The sequence below is a fragment of the Apaloderma vittatum genome, unplaced genomic scaffold, assembly GCF_000703405.1.
Source record: "Apaloderma vittatum isolate BGI_N311 unplaced genomic scaffold, ASM70340v1 scaffold44597, whole genome shotgun sequence".
In the NCBI taxonomy this organism is placed as follows: domain Eukaryota; kingdom Metazoa; phylum Chordata; class Aves; order Trogoniformes; family Trogonidae; genus Apaloderma; species Apaloderma vittatum.
This window is the reverse complement of record NW_009726399.1, coordinates 1338-23451: the sequence shown is the minus strand read 5'-3', so window position 1 is coordinate 23451 and position 22114 is coordinate 1338. Positions and strand designations below refer to the sequence as shown.

Sequence of the window (22114 nt, the reverse complement as noted above, 5' to 3'; positions counted from 1 at the left end):
AGGGGGAAGGGCCCGGAGCTGCCAGCCGGCCAGCGCGGCCTCTCCCGCGCGGAGGTTATGGTAAGATGCCAAGGATTGGTTTTCCTAATCGTGATGTGCTTTAACGTCTAGGCACACTACTGCAGGAGGTTGGCAGGGTTTAAGGTATTCCTTAAAAACATTCAGAAAAAAATGCAGTTTAGCTTGAGAGGTGAGCGTTACCAAGTAACAAATCTTTCCTGTAAGGTTTTCTCTAACTCTCCGTAAAGGTGAACGGCATCAACTTCCTTTTAACCAAACGACCCAGCTTTTCGGGGCATAGCTCAGCCAAACCCAGGTCAGGCTCAAGCGAAGAGAACTGCAGAACAAAGAAGCTCACAGGGAGAGAGGGGAAGAAAATCCCTCCATGCCTGAGAACCACGTGAAGCCAGAAGGCGTAAAATACCGGCAAGTCTTTGTGTCTTTTGCTCTAATCCCTCCTCCTCAGGCTCTGTCAGATGGGAGCACAGTGTGCACTGTCAACCAGAAAAAAAAAAAGTGGACTCACAGTGTCACCTAGTGGCACCAGAAGAATCACTGTCTGGGCTCCAGCTTCCAGTAAAACCACGGGAATTTCACTCTTGGTCTTTTTTAAAATGCAGCCTCTCTGTGAAACGAGTACGAATCCAGTCTTGAGACTTAAATTTTAATGTAAATGACCGAACTTTATTGAAGGTTTTGTAGTTAGCAGGACTGTTAAGAAAGCAGAATATTTTACATCTCAAGTATAGTTAAGAGCTAATTCTCATGAGAATACAGTACAAATAAAAAGCTAATATAAAAGGGCATCCTCCTTCCACCGTTCAAGATTTCATTATTTGTAAAATACATGAAGTCAAGTTTAAAAATGCACTAAGCTTCAATGCCAGCAATCAGGAAGTTTCACTGTTCAGATGGTTCAGAGATTTTTGCAATGCAACATGATTTCACAGCCATAATGAAAAAAAATATGGCAGGTTGATACAAGTAAGATTTCAAAGTTGTCAAAAGGCCTTGAAAATATCTGCAGCTTAAGATGAATGATGAACTCCAAGTAAAAATAAAGACAAAAAAAGACAAAAACCTCACTTCAAATGCATATGAAATGCAAAAGTAATGCCCTGCAGGCTACTGCAGAAGGGTTGACTTGTCCTCAGAGAGCTCTGGCAGGCAGCACAGCTTCGGGGTAAGCACTAAAATACACACGTTCCAGCAACGGGCACACTGTTCCAGTTGCACAGAGGAAGATAGGGAGAGTAGGGAGTCTTCAGCTCATCAGATGCAGTTTTGAAAAATCACATTGCACCCAGTTTAAGATGTTTTAGTTGTTGGATACTAAAGATAACCATTTTTTTATATATAATTAATAAAAATAAATCTCAGTTGTGCCCTTTACATGTATTAAAGTGCATTAAGTTACCATTTTTAAAGCAGGCCAGAAACTCCCTTTGAAATTGGTCCCTAAGCACTGCAGTAGCATTTGTAGTGGTAAAAGGAGTGTATTACAGAAAGCCTGTTTCACACCACTGTTGTGAGTACAGTGGAATTCTGTAAATTGTTAGTGAAATATGTACTGAAGCTCAAAAAGGATAAGATGTAGAAGTACAGAACAGCTCTGTTCTCCTGCTGTGGGCAGACATTACCTGCTGAAGCTATCCCACAGCCAGATACTTGTTTCCATGCACCTAAATAGTCTCTTTGCAGGCTTCCAGAGTAGTTTTCTAGTTGAGATAATTCATCCGTAGGATTCCCTTAATGTCGATGTGCAGTATAGCATCGCTTTCACGGAGGACAGCTGTTTCTTAAAGCTAACACCACCAATTTAAAAAGGCCCAGCACCTTGCAACAAGTTTTCTAGTAAAAGGCCAGTTTATTCTTCATCATCGTCTTCATAGTAACGATTCCTTTTGATCTGTTCTTCCACAGATAGATCTTCCATATCTTCACCCTCCCAAAACCCAACATCTTGGGATTTGCGATTCTGGTTAGGAGATGATTCCTTAGCAGTCACGACGTTGGCTAAGTTGGAATGTTTAGGAGAATTTGGTTCGAGGAATTCTTCATTTGGCATTTCCTGCTCTTCCATAGCATGCTCTTCCTCATCTGTCTCTGCATTCACCTGGCCATTTTCTACAAAGTTGTGCTCTACTGTTTTGATACCAGACAACTCCTGTTCGTCCTCTACATTTTTCTCTTCAGCACTCTGGATGTTCCTGTTCTCAACCTTCTTCTCCTTTTGCTTTTTGTCCACAACAATCTCTCTCTCCAGTTCCTCACTTCTTTTCAACATGTCTCTCTCTGCCTTGGGAGGAGAAGGCGAATTCTCTGTTTTATGGCCTTTCACAGATATTGTTCTAAATGAGGCTGCGACTGTAAAGGGACGACTTCTTTCCTTCAGTGAGGAAGATCTTCGTAACTTTTTGAGATCCAGATCCACATCCTCCAGCACATCTGGCTTGGAAATCTCTTCTTCTGGGGGCCATTTGGGTTTGAGTACTTTGATACCCTCATCTAAGGCACTTCCTTGAATACTTTGGTCAGATGGAGGCGGCCAGGCAATCCTGAGCTTTTTTGTTTCTGCTGGTCTCTCTTCTCTTTCAGGCAAAGCTGAAGCTTTTGCTTCCATACTTGCTGCCAGAACTCCTACTTTTGCAATTGGGGCATCCTCTACTCCTGGGCTTTGCGGACTTTCTGATGCATTTACACCATGGACAGTTTTCTCCGGGGATTCGTCACCTTCACTTTTGCCTACCCATAATTCCTTATGCTGCTTGTGTCCAAAGCCTTCATCATAATTGCCTTTAGATTTGAAAAGCTGATTAAAGTGAGGCTTGCAGTAAATATTTCCACGCAGAGATGCATACGTCCCAAGACTGTTGGGCAAAATACAAAGTCAAATGTTAGCATTCTGTGCCTGAGGCGGGCGTTTTTTGTTGTGCTACTGAAGAGATTCAGTCTTCCCACATATTTAGATAAGACAAAGCTTAGAGCTTTTTCACATCGCCCTCTCTTCAAATGTCAGGACTTCTTTACAGAGTTGGACATCATCTTTTTCCCCACAGAAAGTCACATTAAGTTTAAAAATAGACTGCCTCAAGTGCAAAAGCCACTGGCAGAACTAGAACTAGATTGCTACTCCTATGCTTCTCTCCCATGAGCTGGCTTACAGTTGCCTTCAGCTCAGGTAAGCCCAGACAGAGTCTTACTCAGCTGCTAGAGAGGAAAGCTACACTTCCTCGATGGCAGCCAAACGGAGCAGTGTGTTTACCTGAGCTTACTGTTGCAATAGGAACAGCGGAAACAGCTCATGTGAAAGACCTGCTGGTTGGCAAAGAGCCTCTCCATCGGGTACACAGTCTTCTGACACCCAACGCAGGTTTCCTTCATTGGCAACTGAAATTTCTACGGGAAGAAGAAGAAAAAGCTTGTTAACTGGAAAATGAATCATCTGCCAGGGGACTTGGCTTGGGTTCATGCATGGCTTCCAGAGTTCTCAGAAAAATTGCAGCGACTCATTTTCTGCAACTCAGTGCTAATTATGGTAGAGTGGGTTCTGGTGGGCGAGTGAGGAAGAGGCTCTGGCAGGCCCACAGGATTGCTGTGGCTTGACAGCAAGCCAAGATTTTGCCCCAGTGAATTCCACAGCCAAAGCATCACAAGTTGAGCAACGGTTAAGAAGAAACTGAAAATACCAGAACTCAGTTATAACTTTGAGCCACTTTCCAAAAACCTGTTTAATCTATTTCTGCAGCCTCAATTTTTCTTGACAGGAAAACGAAGAAGAAAAATTCAGGTAGGTTACAGCCAGTATGAGACTTACCAAAATAATAAAAAAATATATATATACACACTATCGGTCTGCATAGTCACATTGACATTGTGGCTTTTCTTTGACAAAGAATTACCTGCTACAAACTTATTAAAAAAAACTTTAAGGAAAATTACGATGGCTAAAGAAAAAACAGGAAGGTCGCAGGAAGACATCATTCCCTCAATTTATTTATAACAGACTAAAAACAATGGTTAGGCAATGAAAGTTACAATATGCGAGGGGCAGATTGCTGAAGACAGAGCCAGCTGAAAGTCAGCTTGTCACAACCATGAAGTTTGCTGCCAATTCAATTCCAGTTTAATAGGCATTTCATTTTTTAAAGCATTGCTTAAATTTACAGTAGATTAAACTTCTGATTTTGACGATCGCTTGGCCAACAAACGTGCCGAATTCCTTTTGAAAAAAGAATTCCACAATTTCTAGGTGCTGCCAAAACTGCGTATGAATTCTGAATTTTGAGTCACTAAATGAAATTGTTAAAAATGAAAGTTTACCCATGCAAACAGAAACCTCATCATTCACGCTTGCCACGGGGAGCACGGCAGCCACGATTTGCTTGCCCATCAAAATGTGACTCTCCCCAAAAGTGTAATTTTGCAAGCTGGCATGCCAGTGCTAGTGTGTGCCTCTGCAACGCGCATCCCCGTCTAAGAAGAGGAACTTACTTGTCTAACAATGAGCCCTGTGTCTGATGGAGAGGCGTTTTGGGGTGTGAGGAGAAAGAAATTCCTTTCCAGTCATACTACAGAGAGGAGCTACAGGAGGAAGGTGAGGCCCAACAAATGTCAAAGAAGTTGAGAGAAAGCTGAGAGTTGAACTCGCGTTAGGAGGGAAGCAGAAGGCAGGAGCAGAGGTTAGGAACCAAGAACAGGAAACAGAAGCTGGAAGAGACAAATAGGAACCTTACATGAATAAACAGCGTCCGGGTTTCTATCCTGGCAGTGCAGCATCTAAAGCAGTAACAGGGTAGAGCACTAAAATGGTTCTAACAATATAAAGAGAGAGCACAGAGGACCCAAACACATAGGTTTTGTATGCTGTAACAGACCGAGATTAGAAAAACGTTACAGGCAGCTCTAATTTCGCATACTGGCATTTATACTCCAGAACGCTGGGAAGCCCTATCTTGCTGGTCTCTGTGAGGTCAGTGCGGTTCCTCTCAAAGATGGGGAAAACAACAAAAGCACAGTTGTTTCCTCAGGAGCGAGCCAGGAAGTCTGTGGCAGCCGAGGGAATAGGCATCCTAACTCCAGACAGCACACGTGACAAAGAACAGTGTGACCAAAATGTTCAGCACTGTTTGTGTGTCTAATAAGATTAGGAAATACATTCCTGTCCAAGAACTTCTCCATCTGCTTTATTCTTTACAGCTGCTGCTAAAGAAAATGTAACACTGAAGCCCTGATACCATGCCCTGCTCAAACCCCTTTTTCCACACACCTAGGAGAAACTGCCTCGGCCGCAGAGGCACGCTGTTCTAACAGCAGCGAGGCAGCTCCCACCAAGCAACCCAAACTCAGTGTTTGAAGAAAAACAGACAGTTCTGAGATGCTTTTCCATTCTGAGTTGAAGTTCCCTCATGAACACAGTCTGATGAAGACAGACCAGATATTGATACAGTTACTGCCAGACCCTTTGTGACCACATCCGTTGCATTAAAGCTTTTGAGTATTAAACAGAGAAGTTGGCTGGTTTTAACCAGCACCAATGTTTGAGACTAAATAGCTGCTTTACCTTCACTGCTTTTGGCAGAGATCCATCTGTCTGGCCAGCTGGTTTAGAACCAAAGTTCTGCTGCTTTGTGCTGACAGGTTTCTGAACTTCTGTCTCGCTCTCCAAGTTCTGTCCAACTACGGGAACAGAGGAGGAAGAAGAGGCAATTACAGTGACTTGAAAACCATGGACAGCTTATGCTCATGAGACCCAACAGCAATCCTACCAGCTAAGGGCTTAACACATTTTTTTTCTTCAACATCTGTTATTAAACCTTTAGATCGAGGTATTTAAACATGATCATTCCACGTTGCTAATTTACTAGGCAGGAGAACAAGTGCTTACCATTGCCGTCCTCTAGAAGACGAGAGTGGAAAGGTAAGCTGTTCTCCCCTACAGAACCCTGCAAGAGAATATTATACAGTGAGCACTCTTGACCTTCTGAAGTCTGAATAACCATGGCCCGAGTACCACAACGGGCAGTTTGCCACTGTAAGCGCTTAAACTGGGAGAGACTGGCCACACTGGGGTGCACACGAAGCTGCTTTCTGTTTTGTAAGGCACAAGGCAGAGCCCAGCTGACTGACACCCAAGTTAGTTCTTGCTACAAGGTAGACACCCTCAATTTTACAGCTCTTGCAATATCCAGATCATCTGCCATAGTCTTCACACAAGCAAAGAGCACATTTTTGTTTTCCCAAACCTGCAGCTTATACACCTTTACCTATTCATCTTCAGAAATCCTTGTGGATTTCATTGATGAAACTCCCAGGTTTTCTTACTCAGAAATCCCTTGACAGCAAGCAGTACACGTTTACTAGAAACCTCACCGCTCCCTCCAACATTTGACAAATCTATGATATATGCATCCTGTTCATCCCCCTTCAGAAATGGATTCATATTTTTTTTTAAAAAGTAACTTTTTAGAAAAGTTGGATATAAACCAGTTTCAGATATTGAAGATGTTATAGAAAACTCTAGGTGAATATTTCATTATTAAACTTAGCACTTCTGCTATTAAATCAAATAGTTGTAAGTAGCTACCCTGCAAAACTGAAGTGCTGTAACAAGATTAAGTGCAAATCATCTCTTACTCACTTTAATGATTGACAGGTCCATTGCAAGCAGCTGAAGTTTGCAAATTAATGAGGTAATGGGGAGGCAAGTTACATATATTCATATACTCTGCTCTACTGAAAAGGTCGCTACAACACTGGTATACTGGAAAGTGCATCAGCATGTTCCGTGGCTGTTGGAGAGTCACACATATCTGGCTACTAAATCGTTCACAGATTCAGTGTGAAAAAAGACAGAGAATGTTAGCAAGTTTCTCTTGTTTCTTTTCTAACAGAGAATTCCCATTTCTGACATTTACTACTAATAGTTTTAATTAGGTTTATTTTCAAAGTTCATCAGGTCATTTCAAGAGGCCAGTCTGGCTCTCAAACAATGTTCTTCTCAGATTCGTTATTGCACCTGGACACCTCAACGAGTAACTTCACAGCTACAGCTGAACAAGCAATTTTATTCAAATCTTCCATTCAGCAACAGGGTCACATTCAGATTTAACAGGTGCTCTTTTAATTAACTCACCTTTTAGCAAAAAGCTAGCCACGAAGCTGCTCAGCTGTCCGGGAGGAACAGCTGAAAGCAAGTTTGGCCCCTTGCCCAAGGAAGGCTGGAAAGCTCTGAAAGCCCTCCTGGCATTAGGCTGCCACGTGCTCAGCATGGCTGCAATACACAGTACCCCAATTATTATTCAGCTACTTTTATCCCGTCTGCTGTCCTCAGTTTAGTATACAAATGCTCGAGCATGCTTTATTATCTCTAATTCACAGAGTAATTTAGTCTCAATTTACAGCTGAACAAACCCAAACTGGCATTCTCAGTTACCTTAATCAAAATTTAGCCACTGAAAGCAAAAGAAACAGTGACAAGCTCCTTTTACATGCGTCACACAAAGCTTCTCATGTGTTTTTTTTTTCTAGCGTGGTTTATTTTTCAGTTTATATTTTAAAAAGAAAAAAACACAAACAAAACAAATACATAGCTATGAATCATCTTTATAGTTAGAGAACACAACAGCATAAAGTTTAGGTGGTTTTATCACAGTCACCAAAAATTACGGCAGAGTGAAAAAACAAACAAACCCCACAAAAAACCCAAACACAAACAAACCCCAAAACACAAACCCAGAGGTTTCAGCCCTACTCAGCTACTGAAGCCATCAGAAAATATCTAAGTATGATATTGAAGGATTCTGCCACACTACAGGCACATCATGACTGAAAAGACGGGAGCTCTCCAAGAAAACTTCAAAGTTGTCTCTAGATATTCTCTACAACTGAGACTTGCTAGCTCACACTTCAGATAGTCCCAATAAACAAACAAATAAAGATCCAGAACCCTGAAGCTTGTAAATAATCTGTATGAGCTGCTCATACTCAATTTGTACATGGCATGTGGAATAAGTATATCAGCTGTGCTTCTACAAGGAGTTCTACTTAAAGTGAAGTCCTTGATCTTCAGCAGCATGAACATCTTACCTTCTCCCCATCCTGACAGGAGATGGAGTCCTCAAGCCTTGGTGGCATATTCTCCTTCTGCTCACATTTGTAATTCTCGAGGTCACTGGCTTGAATCTCATTCTACAGAATAAAGCACTTGAAAGTTCACAGGTTCTTTTCCCCTAGGAAAGTACTTGCTTTCTGTTTTTCTTAAAATCTTTTTCTAAACATGTTTTCCTAGTATAAACAGTGATAATTAAAAGGGGCATAAGAATCTATACATGCTTGGTAAGTCATGTGTTCTAATGAAGAAAAAAAATGGGGCTGGAGAATTTTACTCTATGGAGGCAACACCAATGTTTTTCTAAACAACCTCTTTTCTCTACTTCTAGATTCCCATTTAAAGATCAACTCTCATTTCCCCTGCACTGTTCACATCATCTTTTCCCAGAGATATTACCTTTTAATTTGAAATTACAAGTATTTCAAGACAAGCACTACATAACTGAAAAATACAATTCAACATAAAACCAGATCCTACCCTTGCTTCGATATTTGTCAAAAACCTAATTCTGTTATTTGCTTTTTCTTCCTGACAAACTGACTTCAGATTTTCACAAAAGAATCTTTCAGACTTAAATAAGTAAATAAATAATAAAATCCAGGGAAACCTTGTGTTTCTTTCATTGCCACAGGATACAAGATAATTGGAGCAAGTCTCGTGCCTTTCACAAGGCATCTTCTCTGCAACATGAAAGAGAAACAGCCAAATGCCAGCACCGGCATCTTGCTGGATTTTGTGAACAAGTCTGCACAAATAACGTCTCATAGGTATGTAGCTGAACGTAAGAATTTGAACGTGTAGAGCTCCGAATATGCCGTCCATCACGTCTCCCACCCTTCCTGTTTCGCTTGCAATGCCACAGAAAGGACTGCTTCCCACCCTTACTCTAGCCAACTGAAAAAGTGTCTATCAGTTTTCATCCAGGCCTAATTACACCACAATGCCCTCAAAATAGTTGCTCCCCAGAGAGGTTCTGGCTTTCCTTTGTAGCGCAGATGTGACACATTTTAAGAGAAGGGAAGTACAAATACCACACTACCATATCAAAAGAGCCCGAGTTGCTTTGTCAGCAGGGAAGGAGAATATCCAAGAGTTAGGGCTGCTGTTGGAACACAGTACTGCAAACCCCAGCCCCAGAAACCCGTTGTTTGTTCCATCGGATGTGCTGCCCTTGTCAATGTGCCAGGCCAAAATCAAAAGAGATTTTGCCAAAGTGGGACATCCACCGAGCATCAGGCCAGACTGACGCTCAGACCAACAGCACTGGGGATTTGCAGACGGTCTGGAGAAACACCTATGGTAAATCTCTTGCTGCTGGGACATGGTTCAGTGGATCAGCTATCACTCGGAGCCACACACTGCAAAAGGCAAACTAGCAAACTGAATCCAGGCAAGAAACAGGATGCAGAAATCAGCAATTAGCAGTTAATCAGATTGGTTGCAATGACTGCAATTACTTTCCATCCACGCAGTGAAGTTTACTCGCCTTTCCTCCCAAGGGTTGGAGAATTAGACCCACACTGCACACAAAATTCAGAAATCATTTCAGCTGGATAGAGATTTTCACCTCTATACAAAGATACCCAGGAAGCACGCACGCTTCCAAAGCTTAGAACCATCATTTTTTGCTTTTATTTCCAGTGCAAGTTGCCTAAATTAAAAAGGCCTATCCTCTTAAGATTTATTCCTCTGGTTAATAAAAGTCACACTTAAGCAATAAAAAGTTCCCATGGTTAAGCAAAAGTGTCAGAAAGTTCCCACAAAGGTACTTATGCACTTTTTAACAAAAGCTTAGAGTCTTGCAATCTCTTCAGCTGCAATACTTTACCATGATTCATTAATTGCTCATTTCCTGATCAAATATCTGCAAAATTGGTGTGAGTTCATTCACTGCAAGAGTCTAATTGGATTCAGATAATGGGTGAGAAGACTCAAAGAGAGGTAAAAAGCAAAAGGGAAGAAAACTGACTGCATTGTATGACACTGAAAATCACTCTAACTTACTGTGCCTCAGTTTCCCTTCGCTTACAGCTACTGTATAATACAGAACTGATTTTTTTTTCCTAATAAAAACAAACTTGCAGAAAGCTACAGACATGCAGAAAGAAAAGAATGTCAGCTATGTTTCACAAGGACCTCAGTCAGGGTGCCAGCAATTAACTCCTTGAAACACTTTCAAGATTATTCTAGGAAGATGCAAATACTTATTTCTTCCTGCAGTATGTAGAAGCAATTCTTCATCAGGAATTACTCTTATGGGCACAAAGGTATTTTTACAAAGAGCTGGCATTATCTTCAGAAAGCCTGGTTTCCATAAGATCTTTCTTCCAGTCTCAGCATGAGACAAAAGTTCACTTCTGCACAAGCCAAAAACCGCCTTACCGTGGTAATGAGGGGTGAGGGGCTGCCCTGCTTGGACACAGCTGCCTGGTACTTTGCCAGTCGATCCTTTATTGAAGTTTCTGTTAAGCGAGGCATCTCCAGGCTTTTCCTGGTCTCTGCCTTATCAGGGCTGAGTGCTGGACTAGTATCTCCAAGATGCCCTGGAAAAAGAACGAGTAAAACATAGCTTTCAGGAACACCACCAGACCTGTCTGCAGAAAGATCCCTTCACCTCTCCCAACACCACCGAAATTCCAGATCTAAAGAGCACAGAAATTCTTCAGTCAAAGGTTTCTGCTCCGAGTCTCATCATTACTCCAGCCAGTTTCACAAGCAGCGTATTCACCAGGTGCAGCATCCAGCCAGCAGTCTCAGAAGTAATGAGAGCAAACAGTTTGAACATGGAAAATTATCTTCTGTTATTGTCAAATGGCAGCAGCTGCTACAGTGGCCAAATGGAAAGAGACAGCATTCCTGTAGCAGAATGGTTGTCTTCTGGGGAAAACATGGGAAGTGAGGAAGGAAGTCTCATCTGCCTCTTCCACCTTTTCCATTAAAATAGTTTATCACGACATGTTACAGACGAGGATCTCAAGAACAAACATGTTATGAAATAGTTCAGTTTAGTCTCACAGGATCGTTTGAAACGCTTGTTCTTATCTCAAGAGGAAAGAAACGTTTAGAAGCTTTGTATTGTATTATGAAATAAAACTACTTTACATAAGCTAAACCAAAAAAACCAAATCAAACCACAGCCCTGAGGTGTACTGACCTGATGTACTGTGGCTCTTCTCTCCCTGGCCAACATCGAAGTCCTCCGAAGAGAGGCTGTTCTCAGAAATCCTCCTCCCGACTGCTGTCCTCCTCTGCTCTCGGGGGACCTATTGGAGACAAGACCCACCTATCAGCTGCCGGCACAAACAAAGACTGTTGCGTATAATCCTTTAAGATGCACAGGTGTCACTAGCAAATCTGCTTTACGGGAATAAACAAGTCTAGCAGGTGACATCTTATTTAACCAATATAAAGTTTGATCACAGAATACCTGACCCTCTGTCACCTGGGAAACACTTCTTGAAGAGGTCAGGAGATGCCCTTTGACTCGCTACCTTTGCATTTCATACAATTTCTTTGGAAGCTAACATTCAAGGTCATTTTAAATCAGGAAAAGGGTGAAAGGAGTGAGCTAACAAAAATTTGCATTGATTCAGCACCAGAAAGAAGAATAAATACTATTCTAAAAAAAGTTAACTGAAGTTGCTTGTTTTGATTTGGACAGCTCATGCATTTGGTAGCAAATAATTCCCTAATTAAGTCTGATAAGGCTGAAGCTGAAGCTTAAGCAGGAGAGTGCTAGGGAGAAATATTCTCAGATATCCAGGATAATACGTATCTGCAAGGCTACAGCACTGGACAGGGTGTTTTGTAGCACTACCGCACAGATGCTCTGGCTGGCTCAATCAGATTTGATGAGCATTTGTTGAGACCAACTCTGTAAAATCTAACGCTCAGCAAAAAACATCATGAAAAGAAATTTCAGCAGCTCTGATAAATGCTCATGAAGTGCAGTTTAATTGGACATCATCAAGATGGGTTGTTTTCACAGCTGAAAGTCAACCTATAAAATACTAGAAGGTGATAGATCTTTGTTCTCTCCCTAGGAAGAGTTCTGTCACAGAGCCAGTTGGAAGTTAAGGCTGAGGCTAATGTAGGTAAAAAGGCAGTTTTGGCAAGATGCTCCAACCGCACATTTCGTCTTCTGCTCCCCAACTTGAGCGAGTTTCTTATTTGCTGGTCACCAAACTGAAGGAAATTCCAAAGTTTTATTTTAACAGAACAGCACTGTGAAAAATCAGACTGCTTTGGCATACAAAATAGCAACTTTACCAGGAAAGGAAAATGCAGCTGGAAAACCTCTTTTTCCGTTAGCATGGGAAATATTTTCTGTTTCTGTGGTTTAAGACTTTGGTAGCTTTTCTTACTGGAAAAGAGCTTAGCTACGACAAGTCTTTTCCTTCTATCAAGTGTGTTGATAGGTTCAGTTTGGGAGTGTCTGCACACTTGTAAGGACTTGCAGATTCCTCATCCTGTGCAAACTGTCCTTAAATGATTCTTATTCAGCCTGTGTCCGCTTTACTGTCACCTTGAGTTCTTACAAATCAGAACTTTGTTGTTTAGAGGGTCTAGCTTTTGACTAGTATACAAAGAAGATCATTAAAGGACCTTGTATGCAAGCATGTTGTGCCTGGAAGAATCTCACTTCCATTAATTTTCACCGTCATAACAAAGGGAAGATGAGGGACTTTCCTCATTACAACCATTAGGCCGACCAACCACAAGTAATTAGGGTGATTATAACTCATGGAAGGCAACACCTTTGGCACGAAGGAATCCCTGACTCCCAGCCTTACACAGGTCACTCAGTTCCCTGCTGGGCCACAATTGCCACAGCACAGCCCCTGCTGCTTGCAAAACGAGCTCAAATACCCCTCATGGCTGGAAAGCCCCAAGGTTCTAAGGCAACAGAGGTGAGTGCAGAGGTACCATGTACAGAGTTAACGGCATTTCGCCTTGGGCACGGAGAGCTGTTGAGCTAAGGACCAAATAAAAGTTACACCTATTTCACTATCTACTAACTGTGTCAGGTGTGACCCTGCACACGAGGTGAGGTTAGCTACACAAGATGGTAAGTTTTCGCCCTAAAAGAAAAACACAAACCAATTTGGAGGCAACTTTTTAAGAAGTACTGCAGATCTCCTTGCTCTTTCTTCTGATCTTCCTTGTGTAAGCTTTTGCTACGTCTTACAGGAAGAATTCTTTGAAATTGATAAAAGACTTGACGTTCACTGTTTGCTTAGACTGACGTGCCTGCCTCTAACATGCTTAGAGCATTTTTTCCATGAAAATGCAGTAAGAAAAAAGCGTGCCTTGGATCTAAATTGCAGAAGGCACAGCAAGAACTGAATGAATAAGTTAGGAAGCTTTGCTTGTAACCCTGAAAATGAGAATAGGTTTTTTCAGAGTGATTGATGGAGTCAGGAAATCCAGGCTCTCACCTGAATTCTTGCCACAGGCTCACCCAGCAACAATGCAAGTTGTTTTATCTTTCCTGCAATGAAGTTACAGCCACGTTGCTACTTAGTTTATACATATGTCTTGTCAGCAAAGCTCTGACAGCACTTCTGCATTGAGATTTAAGTAAATACTGAGCAAAATTGCCACCTCTCAGCTGAATTTAAAGCTGGACTCGGATGGTCCTAAAGGTCTTTTCCAACGGAAACAATTCTCTGAAGCTTTCCTTGCACGTAAACCAGGGGTTTATCAATGGGCTGAATTCAGGAAACGCGTAACCGGAAGAGGCAATTGCAGACCTTGCAGTCAGCCAAACTCACACCATTGCTGTAGCTGCTTCCTACCTTAGCAAAAAAAGGTCCGGGTCCCCACAGCCCTGTCTTCATGGTACGTGACTGCACAATATCATCCTCCAGCCCTCAGATAAATTCCCAGAACCAGAAATCTTACAATAGCGCTTTCTAATCAGAAAGGTGCCCCCTCCCTCCATATGCTTAAACTTTAGAGCACTTTGTGACTTTTCCCTTCTAAAATTAAAAAAATAACCAGATGAATTTGAACTAGGAAGATATTTGGAACCTACCCTGAAGGGTTTCATACCTGCTGTTTGGTATTTACTGCCTTCAGTCGGCTTTCAACAATGTTTGAATTACTAAGCTCAACAGAAACACCAGTTCCAGATCCAGTCAGTTCCAAAACAATTTATTCCCCAGGGTAAGATAAAGTTACTTGAAGTCCATCTGCAAAACAGTACTTTCCTGTGGTATCCTGACTGATTAATCCTACAGCCAGAGAAGTGCTGTCAGGAGATCACCCGACGGGGTAGTACGGACAGCTCTTACATAATGACAAAAACTACAAAAATCTAGGCTGTGAGCTGACTCCATGCAGACCCAAATCCCACTTTAACGCAGGGATGCTCCTCCAAGGCCCTTAATTATTGCATCTTTAAACAACTTTTGTACAAAATTTCTTTTACTCAATCCTGCAAGAAAACCACCTGCAGTAAAACAAAGCCAGAAGTATAGGAAACTATGAGAAAACTGGAAAATCCACCAGCATCAAGGCCTCAGGACTATGTTGCAAGTCACTAGCATATGCAACTCATTTTCTAGTTAAGCAATTCTCCCTGGGGACACACAGTCTGCAGTCCACATGCAGGATCAGATTTCATGAGCAGTTGTAGGAAAAATGCAAGCCCTGTGCATTTGCAAGTCAAAACTAGCGAAGGCAGGAGCTTGTCTGGCTATCTCTGCTTTTTTTTGCCCCCCGAGGATTTTTTTTTTCCCCGATAACAAACATTTGTTAAGATACAGAGAGGAGAGAACAGCAAGGAAAAGATGGGAGTATTCTGCAGAACGTACATCTGTATGTGCATATGTGTGACTCACATACTGATATGTAAAAACCCCTCCCAACTCTGGCAGCACTTCCATCTCAACTGCAGCTGCCTGAGATTGTTGAGCTCTCTTCAAACAGTTACTTTTCCTTTTGTATATACATATTTTTTAAATTATTTTTTTTTTTTACACAATTCATGTTTACACAACTCATCTTAAATCTTCAGACAAGATATAAACAATCCCAACTTACTTACAAAAAATCTTAACTTTCTGTATTTATTTTTCTCCCTTAAGTTGTACCCCTTTCACAAGCAAATTCACATCCCCAACATGCAACACAAGTAGCCGCAACTCCAAGCACTCTGCATGTATTTGTCCAGCTCAGATAAGTTATTAAGACCAGCTACGTTCCAGCTAAAACAATGAACGCGATTCTTTGCAGAGTCAATAGCTCGGAGCCACTCCCTCCAGGGACCTTTCCTGATGCCCAAGAGGCAGCAGAGTGTTAATTTCTCTTCAGATTTGCAGGGACAGATCCTTACCTTGGTCTGAGCGGCTTCACCCTTCTCAAACATCATCTTGAGCTTGTTCAGCGGAACGTTGTATTTCTCGATCTTCCCTGCAGAGTCTGTGCTTTCACTGGCTTCAAGCTTTTCCACTTCCCTGGGCTCTCTCAGACAGTTTTCCATTTTACCACTCTGGGGCAAGTGGCTTCCCAGCTTTCGGCTGTCACCAGCGGGACACTGCAGCTGGCCAGGGGTGCCCGGGGGGTCGGACGGAGCAGCAGAGCCCAGGGCTTGCTCCGTGGCTTGGGGAGAAGCGGGGCTGCTCCCAACTCCCGCTCCGGGGCTGGCGACCTTGTGCCTAACCTCAGCGCAGCTGCTTCGTAGCGTTTCCTTCCGAGACTCAGTTCCCAGCTCCGGATTCTCCCACTTCTTCTTCAGGACACTCAGACTCCCCCTTTTAAAATGAGGGGGAAGATTCTCTGTGCTCTGCAAAGAACAAGAAGTTAATTCCAGTTATATGCCTGATGAAGCACTAAAGCACTTCCTTTCTGTGCGAAAGGAAGTTAAAGGCTCGGTCCTGAGCTCAGCTCTCTGCTTTTTCAGACAGCTGTGAATAGTTACAACTGTGCCACATGGAGAAAGCATCCAGGATAGGAAAGGAAGGAGGGGGCAGAAGAGAAAAGTCAGGAGCTAAAGCAGGAAGTGAGCAAACAGGATGGCCTTATAAGGAAAAAGGGAGTCAAGCTCTAATGAGTTAAATGACACACAAAGGGCTTGAATCCACACATGAAGGAAAAGGGACCAAACTCCCCCCACCAGGGTCTCTAGTTCTAGAACGAGCGAGAGCAGCCACACAAGCGATGGGTGCTTTCCCACATGTTGCAATGTCTTCCAGCTGGTTCAGAAGATGACGATCAGCAGGCCTTCCAAAAAGCTACAGATGAGCTTTCAGGAACCGCTACTCTTTTTGGAGTTAGGCATTTCTACCATCAGCTAACAGTTTCCGTTACAAGAGATCTGTCTGCTGTATTTTAAACTGCGCAGCATAATACTCAAGCCAAGCACAGACAAGAAATGTCCTTTTGCTCCCACTTACAAATACCGAATCCTTTGCTGGAATTTTCCTGCTATTTCACTCGACACCTGGAAAGCTCTCTGCACGCACCCGAGTCACAAACGCTGCCTTACCACTGTGAGTCACCTGGCGACACGTGGAGCAGCAGCACCCCTCACATTCAGACTAGTTTTGCTGAAAGTAGTTACCTCTCCCCAGAGTAGCAGACCAGCCCATGTTTGATTCATTCAAATCCAATACCTGCCACCACTGCATTTTTGCTGTCTCTCCCTTACAGACACCACTGTGTGTCAAACTCATTGCAAGTGGAACAGGTCTGTGGGGCTTACAGGAATTAAACAGGATTAGCAGCTATATTAGGATTTAAGTCTCTCACCCTATTACTCTTCTGGTCACATTTTGAACACTGCTTTACAAATTAACTTGAATCTACCTAGACTTCAGGAAAAAAAAATCAGCTTGCTTACTGACTATTTAAAACTAAGTACTAAAATTAGAAGGCAAATGTTGTAATGTAACGGAAGTACTCAAAATTGTGCAGCAGGTTTCTGGACACGATGCCTGGCATACTTCACAACACAAGCCATTCTTGCCTGGGACTTGCCTGTTCCCTGATCATACAAGCAGCGAAGAAAACTGAAGACTGGAGAGGAATTTTTAGAATGCTTCTTCTAACACACCTGTATCCCAAACAGAAAAAGAATGACTCCCTCAGCATTAAAGACATCAAGGCAGCATGGTCTAACAAAGACTTACCTATATAGCCTGAAAACATTGCTGGTCTTTATAAAATTAAACTGAGGATCTGCTGACACAAAGCCCTGCCATGTCAGTGCCTCGCTTTTCAGCTAAACAGTGCGGTGCCATTCACAGGAGGGAATATGAGGCTGTAACAGAACCAAAAAGGGTGGCTCTCCCTCGTCCAGGGGGATTTTGAACTCCAGAGAAGATCCCCCTTACTGGATGCTACAGCTATCGAAGATAGATTTCCGAGAGGCTGGCAGCTTCTTTTAAGCAGACTTTTACATTTAGTTAAGAAAGAAAGAGGCACCACACAACTGCCACAGCTAAGAACAACAAGGTTGATATTCGTTTGTTGTGGTTAACTCCTTTTACCTTTTGCTTAGGCGAGAACTGGTGATTCAACATACAGCTTTGGGCAAGAAACTTGATTTTCTTTCCTTGCATTCACATTCGGAAAGTGTAGAGGCAATGAGTCAAAAGCAAACACTATGCCTAAGCCCAGTTTTCTGTAGGACACGTGGCAACAACTTTGATATCCCAAAAATCAGCTGTCACAGAAACATTGCAGGTAGGTGACCCATTCTGATCGCAGGCTGTTGCTTTATCACCTAGGAAGCAAATACTTACACTTCTTTTTTTCTCAGCAGTGGCTTCTTCAGCTGCTTTCTGATACCTTCAAGATAGAGGAGAGAGAAATAAAAAAACCCCACAGTTTTTAACCATAATACTGAATGCTCTTGAAGAAAGCTGAGATTTGTTTTCCCCACTAAGGATTCTGTGCACTTTCCAGACCTATCAAATAAAACCAGAGGCTGGAAAAATAGTAGAAAAAGTACCAGAACAACGCAAAGCATGAGACACATTTTAAGTTATTCGGTTTACAACAATAGCATACATTAATGTTTTTTCATTACGGAAGCACTCTGATTCTCAAATATAGTTTACCTTGGAATAGCTGTATTGTGTCTGCCACCCAGCTGTCTGCTGTGCCCCCTTGCAGGAATAACTCGGCTATTTATACAGCAGCTGCTGACCCGTGACAAATTACAGCTTGGCATATGCAGAAAATCTACATAAGTGCCAGTTTATTTTACTACGCTAGGTTGTAAACTGCACCAGCTCAGCAGTTGCTTCATGAGCAGCTGAACCATCCCAGCAGCGGCAACAGTAATCACAGCCCTCTGAAGATAAGCCACCCTGGATCATGAATCAAAGTCCTTTAAGAAGCTATAGAAAACTCCCAGCAATCTGCACTCCACTGGGCACAGTACATCTGCAGCCAGGAGCGCGCAGACTGTGCTGATTAGCACGGGGTGATTGCAATTTCCTTTGGAAATGCACAAATTAGTCCGATGTGACAAATTTTGCCATTTGTAAGTGGAGCTCTGCTTCTCAAAGAGGAAAAATGTCACCCGGCATCTGCCTGGGCAAATGATGTTTCCATCGTTCTTATCTGTGGGATTCTGCTTTTGATACAACAGGGGATATGTTACAGGCAGTAAACGAGACCTTAATATTTTAATAGTCACCGGGCTTTAAATAATTGCTGGTATCAAACCAATAATTAACGTATATCACAGGCTCCTAAGAAAAAAACCCTTCCGTGCAGATACCTGCTCTGTTACTCATTTTTTCTTTACAACGATTGATTTTTTTCCCTGCTGTGAACAGTGTGCTCCTGTGTAGATTTCTCCCCTTGTTACACTGGAGAGCAGACAAATCACACCTTCCTTATTTTCTACTCTACAAGCAGCATGTATTGTACAGATTGAAAGCAGCTGAAGGAGTGTAGCTGAGCCTCTTCAATCAATGCAGGCACATTAACCTATGTCTCTGTTTTATAAAGGCTCCAAAATTTGAACAAGACATGCTGAGGAAGTAAGTTTATGGAGGAAGAGAGATCAACGCTGGAAGAAGAAATAAAGAGAGGCATGGGGATGAAAACGAAGTGCCACACAGGGAGACACACAAGGATGGAGGAGTCCCGGGCAGCCGGCGCTCTGTAAGCGAGCCCATCGCAGCGCGCTCTTTAAGTCTCTGCTGCTGCAATTTTCATGTCTCTGACCTGGCAAAACCGATAATCCAACCGCTATATGGAATGAAAAAGATGCTTTCACATAAAAATAATTTAGGTAACAGCAATATAGGAAAATCATGCTCCTCACTGTGAGTGTCAGTGTTGGCAAAGCCAGTAAGCAGGACTGTGTTTTTCCAAGGAACTGACACTGCTTATGTAGAGGGACTCTGCTTGATTAAGGAATAGCAGTTTGGATTACTTCCAGTAAGCCCTTTTCAAAGGATTATCAACTTTTAGCAAGATGAGCAGGTTCTGTTATCAAGGTTCAATGAATGAATAAATTACCTTAACAAGCGCAGTCAAAGCAAGGAGCTTCTCCCCAGGACAGAGCACTTAAAAAGTAACTTAAAGAGCTGCGTTTGTGTGAAGGCCAGACTGCGATCATCTTTCCTCTAGAGACTCCATAAAGTTTCTCCCACACTCGAGATTTAAATACTCCGAAACCTTGATACGCTATTAATGCAATAACCTAGGAGACTTGGTTGTCCAAATCCCATTGAAAATCCAAGCTGTGGTCTATGTAATTCCTTAAGGAAATAAAAGCTTTTCCAGAACACATGTGTAGGCTACCACCACTCAGCTTTCTCAGTGGATAAAATATTCCTTTATGAATTGACTGCAACTCGTCATCCATCTGTCAGAGAAAAGGGAAAGGAATACTCCTTTTCTACACAACTTTTGTGAGATATCTGGGAGGGGACATCTGTGGAGAACACAGCTCCTGTGAAATTCTCTGACAGAACTCTCACTAAGGGGTTACATCTATCACCACTGGTCGACAGCACTACCATTTCTGACTGCTCTCCAATTAACTGATAAGGCATCACTGCTACTTTGTATGGTACCAGGCAGGAAATGCCATGTTAGCAGGGAAACCTGCGGTGGCTCATGCCTAAGCAGTTAAAGACCATTTCTGATGGAGTAAAACCCTCATGGCAGTAGCTGCCTACATTCCAATATCCTGCCCTCAAAACCAAATGGCAATTTGCAGTTTGTCAGAAAACTTGTTGCTTTAGTTTCTGACAGCAGGAAAAAAAAGATAATTCTGGTTGTTGAAACAATATAATGTCGGTAACTAGAAAAATTTCTGGCTGGCACATTTTAAACCAGAAACTTGCCTACAGATCTACATCATTTTAACAAGCAAATCAACCGTCAGTGAAGCAGTCGTTCAAGGTACCAGCTGTCACCTACACGCACAGCTTGTGTCCAGCAGCCTCGTGGCACTTACTTACTTGGAGAACCTTTCCACAAGAGCTGATGACTTATTCTTGTTGACTAGAGAAAGCTCTTTCGCAGTGATTTTCAAAGACTGTGAAGCCCATTGTCTTCTATTAAATGGGGAAGGCTCCATCTTATCACCACAAAAACCTGCTCGGGAAGAAAGCACAGTGCTGGTCAGTATGGATTAGGTAAGCAGAAAAGTAGTTTCACAAAGTGATTTGATACTAAGTCGCCGTGCAGCATACTCGTGCCATTAAACCCTGATCATTCGGGATCTTGTCCATCAACTGATTTTAAAAAAGGCATCAGATTAAAATTATAATTTCCTCTGCAGATGCCATTGAGATGGCGCCCTTGATAAAAACACTGAGCACAATAGAAGGGGTGGGAGCTAAGCTGTAAGCCAGGGCAGGAGAAAGATGCGAGCTATGACTGAAGAGGATGCTAACGTGAAACTCTGTATTTCTTACATACACACGAGCTCCAGGAAGCCCTAATATGCCCTCTCTTGTTCTGGCTTCTAAACCAACTGTTCTGGCATTTATGTAAGAAGGCTTGAGTTATGAAACCTAAGAGGATGTAATTCCTATGCAAACATTTTTCATTCACTCTCGTGCTGCTCTTTCTTAACGCAGCAGCCGTTTCCTCTGGGTGCCGAAACAAGTCACCTGTTCACAGAGGCAGCTGCAAACAGCTATCAGCTACCTAAAGGAATAGTTTTAACTACCCTGTCCTGCTGGAAACAGGATGAGATTCTGTACAGCTTTTCACCACAGAAGCCAACAAGACTCCATCAGATTTTTTTTTTACATACATACTTTTCTTTTGTGGAGGAGGAAAGAAGGGGAGATTAATTTAGAGTTCTCTGATAAGACAAAAATAAAGCTTGTAGGGCTACGCCTTTCCTTTTTTCCTCTCTTCTTTTATGCCTGGTCTCCTGTCACACAATGCCTGTAGCAAGTGCACTAACTGATCCTACAATGCCGACATCACGCAGACCGATCTCCTTCTCATATTTTCCACGAGCTTCTTTAACTGATTTGCACCATTAGGTCACAGCTACAGCAAGCAGAGTCTCACTGATCCTCAGACTTCCAGGAATTTCCAGTGCTGCAACGGGGAGCTCTGGGTCTGTGAAGTGCCCAGGTGGTGCCGGAACCAGAGAAACCTCTCCAATGCTGCTCCCTGCTGCTGCGCAGAGCTAAAGCAGGCCACAGTGGATGAGGACAGTTTGGTGGATACAGTCAGGAGGAATGGGGTTTTCTCTAACATTCCTTAATTCACCTGATGTAAAGGACAGAATGATGCACCACGCCAGGACATGTTTTTTCAAGATAGTGATTTAGATGTTGCTTTTAGACGTACAGGTTGAACTATGGTGGCAAACAACAAAAGTTACGCTATTTTCCATGTGATGTTGAAACACACTGAAACTACTTATCCATGTTAAATTTCCAGTTGCAGGTTACTGCGGCTTCAGACTCGCATCTCCAGCTTAGGGCAGTCTCTGAAATGCATCCATCACCCCCTCCAACCAGCAAAAGAAACCTGGAGTTACTGTCTGAAATTCACACTTTC

The 22114-nt window shown here is 42.6% G+C and overlaps 1 protein-coding gene across 1 annotated transcript; it reads right to left on the bottom strand.

Annotated features, from left to right (window-relative positions):
• Positions 1–1867: 1867 nt before the first annotated feature.
• On the bottom strand, positions 1868–20666 carry LIMA1 (LIM domain and actin binding 1). Its single transcript, XM_009873255.1, has 10 exons — positions 20548–20666; positions 17863–17908; positions 15453–15902; positions 11268–11376; positions 10496–10656; positions 8089–8190; positions 5888–5945; positions 5564–5679; positions 3266–3399; positions 1868–2870 (listed from the first exon to the last, which is right to left on the bottom strand). Exons 1-10 carry the CDS (start codon positions 20664–20666, stop codon positions 1868–1870), a joined length of 2298 nt encoding a protein of 765 aa, XP_009871557.1.
• Positions 20667–22114: the final 1448 nt, after the last annotated feature.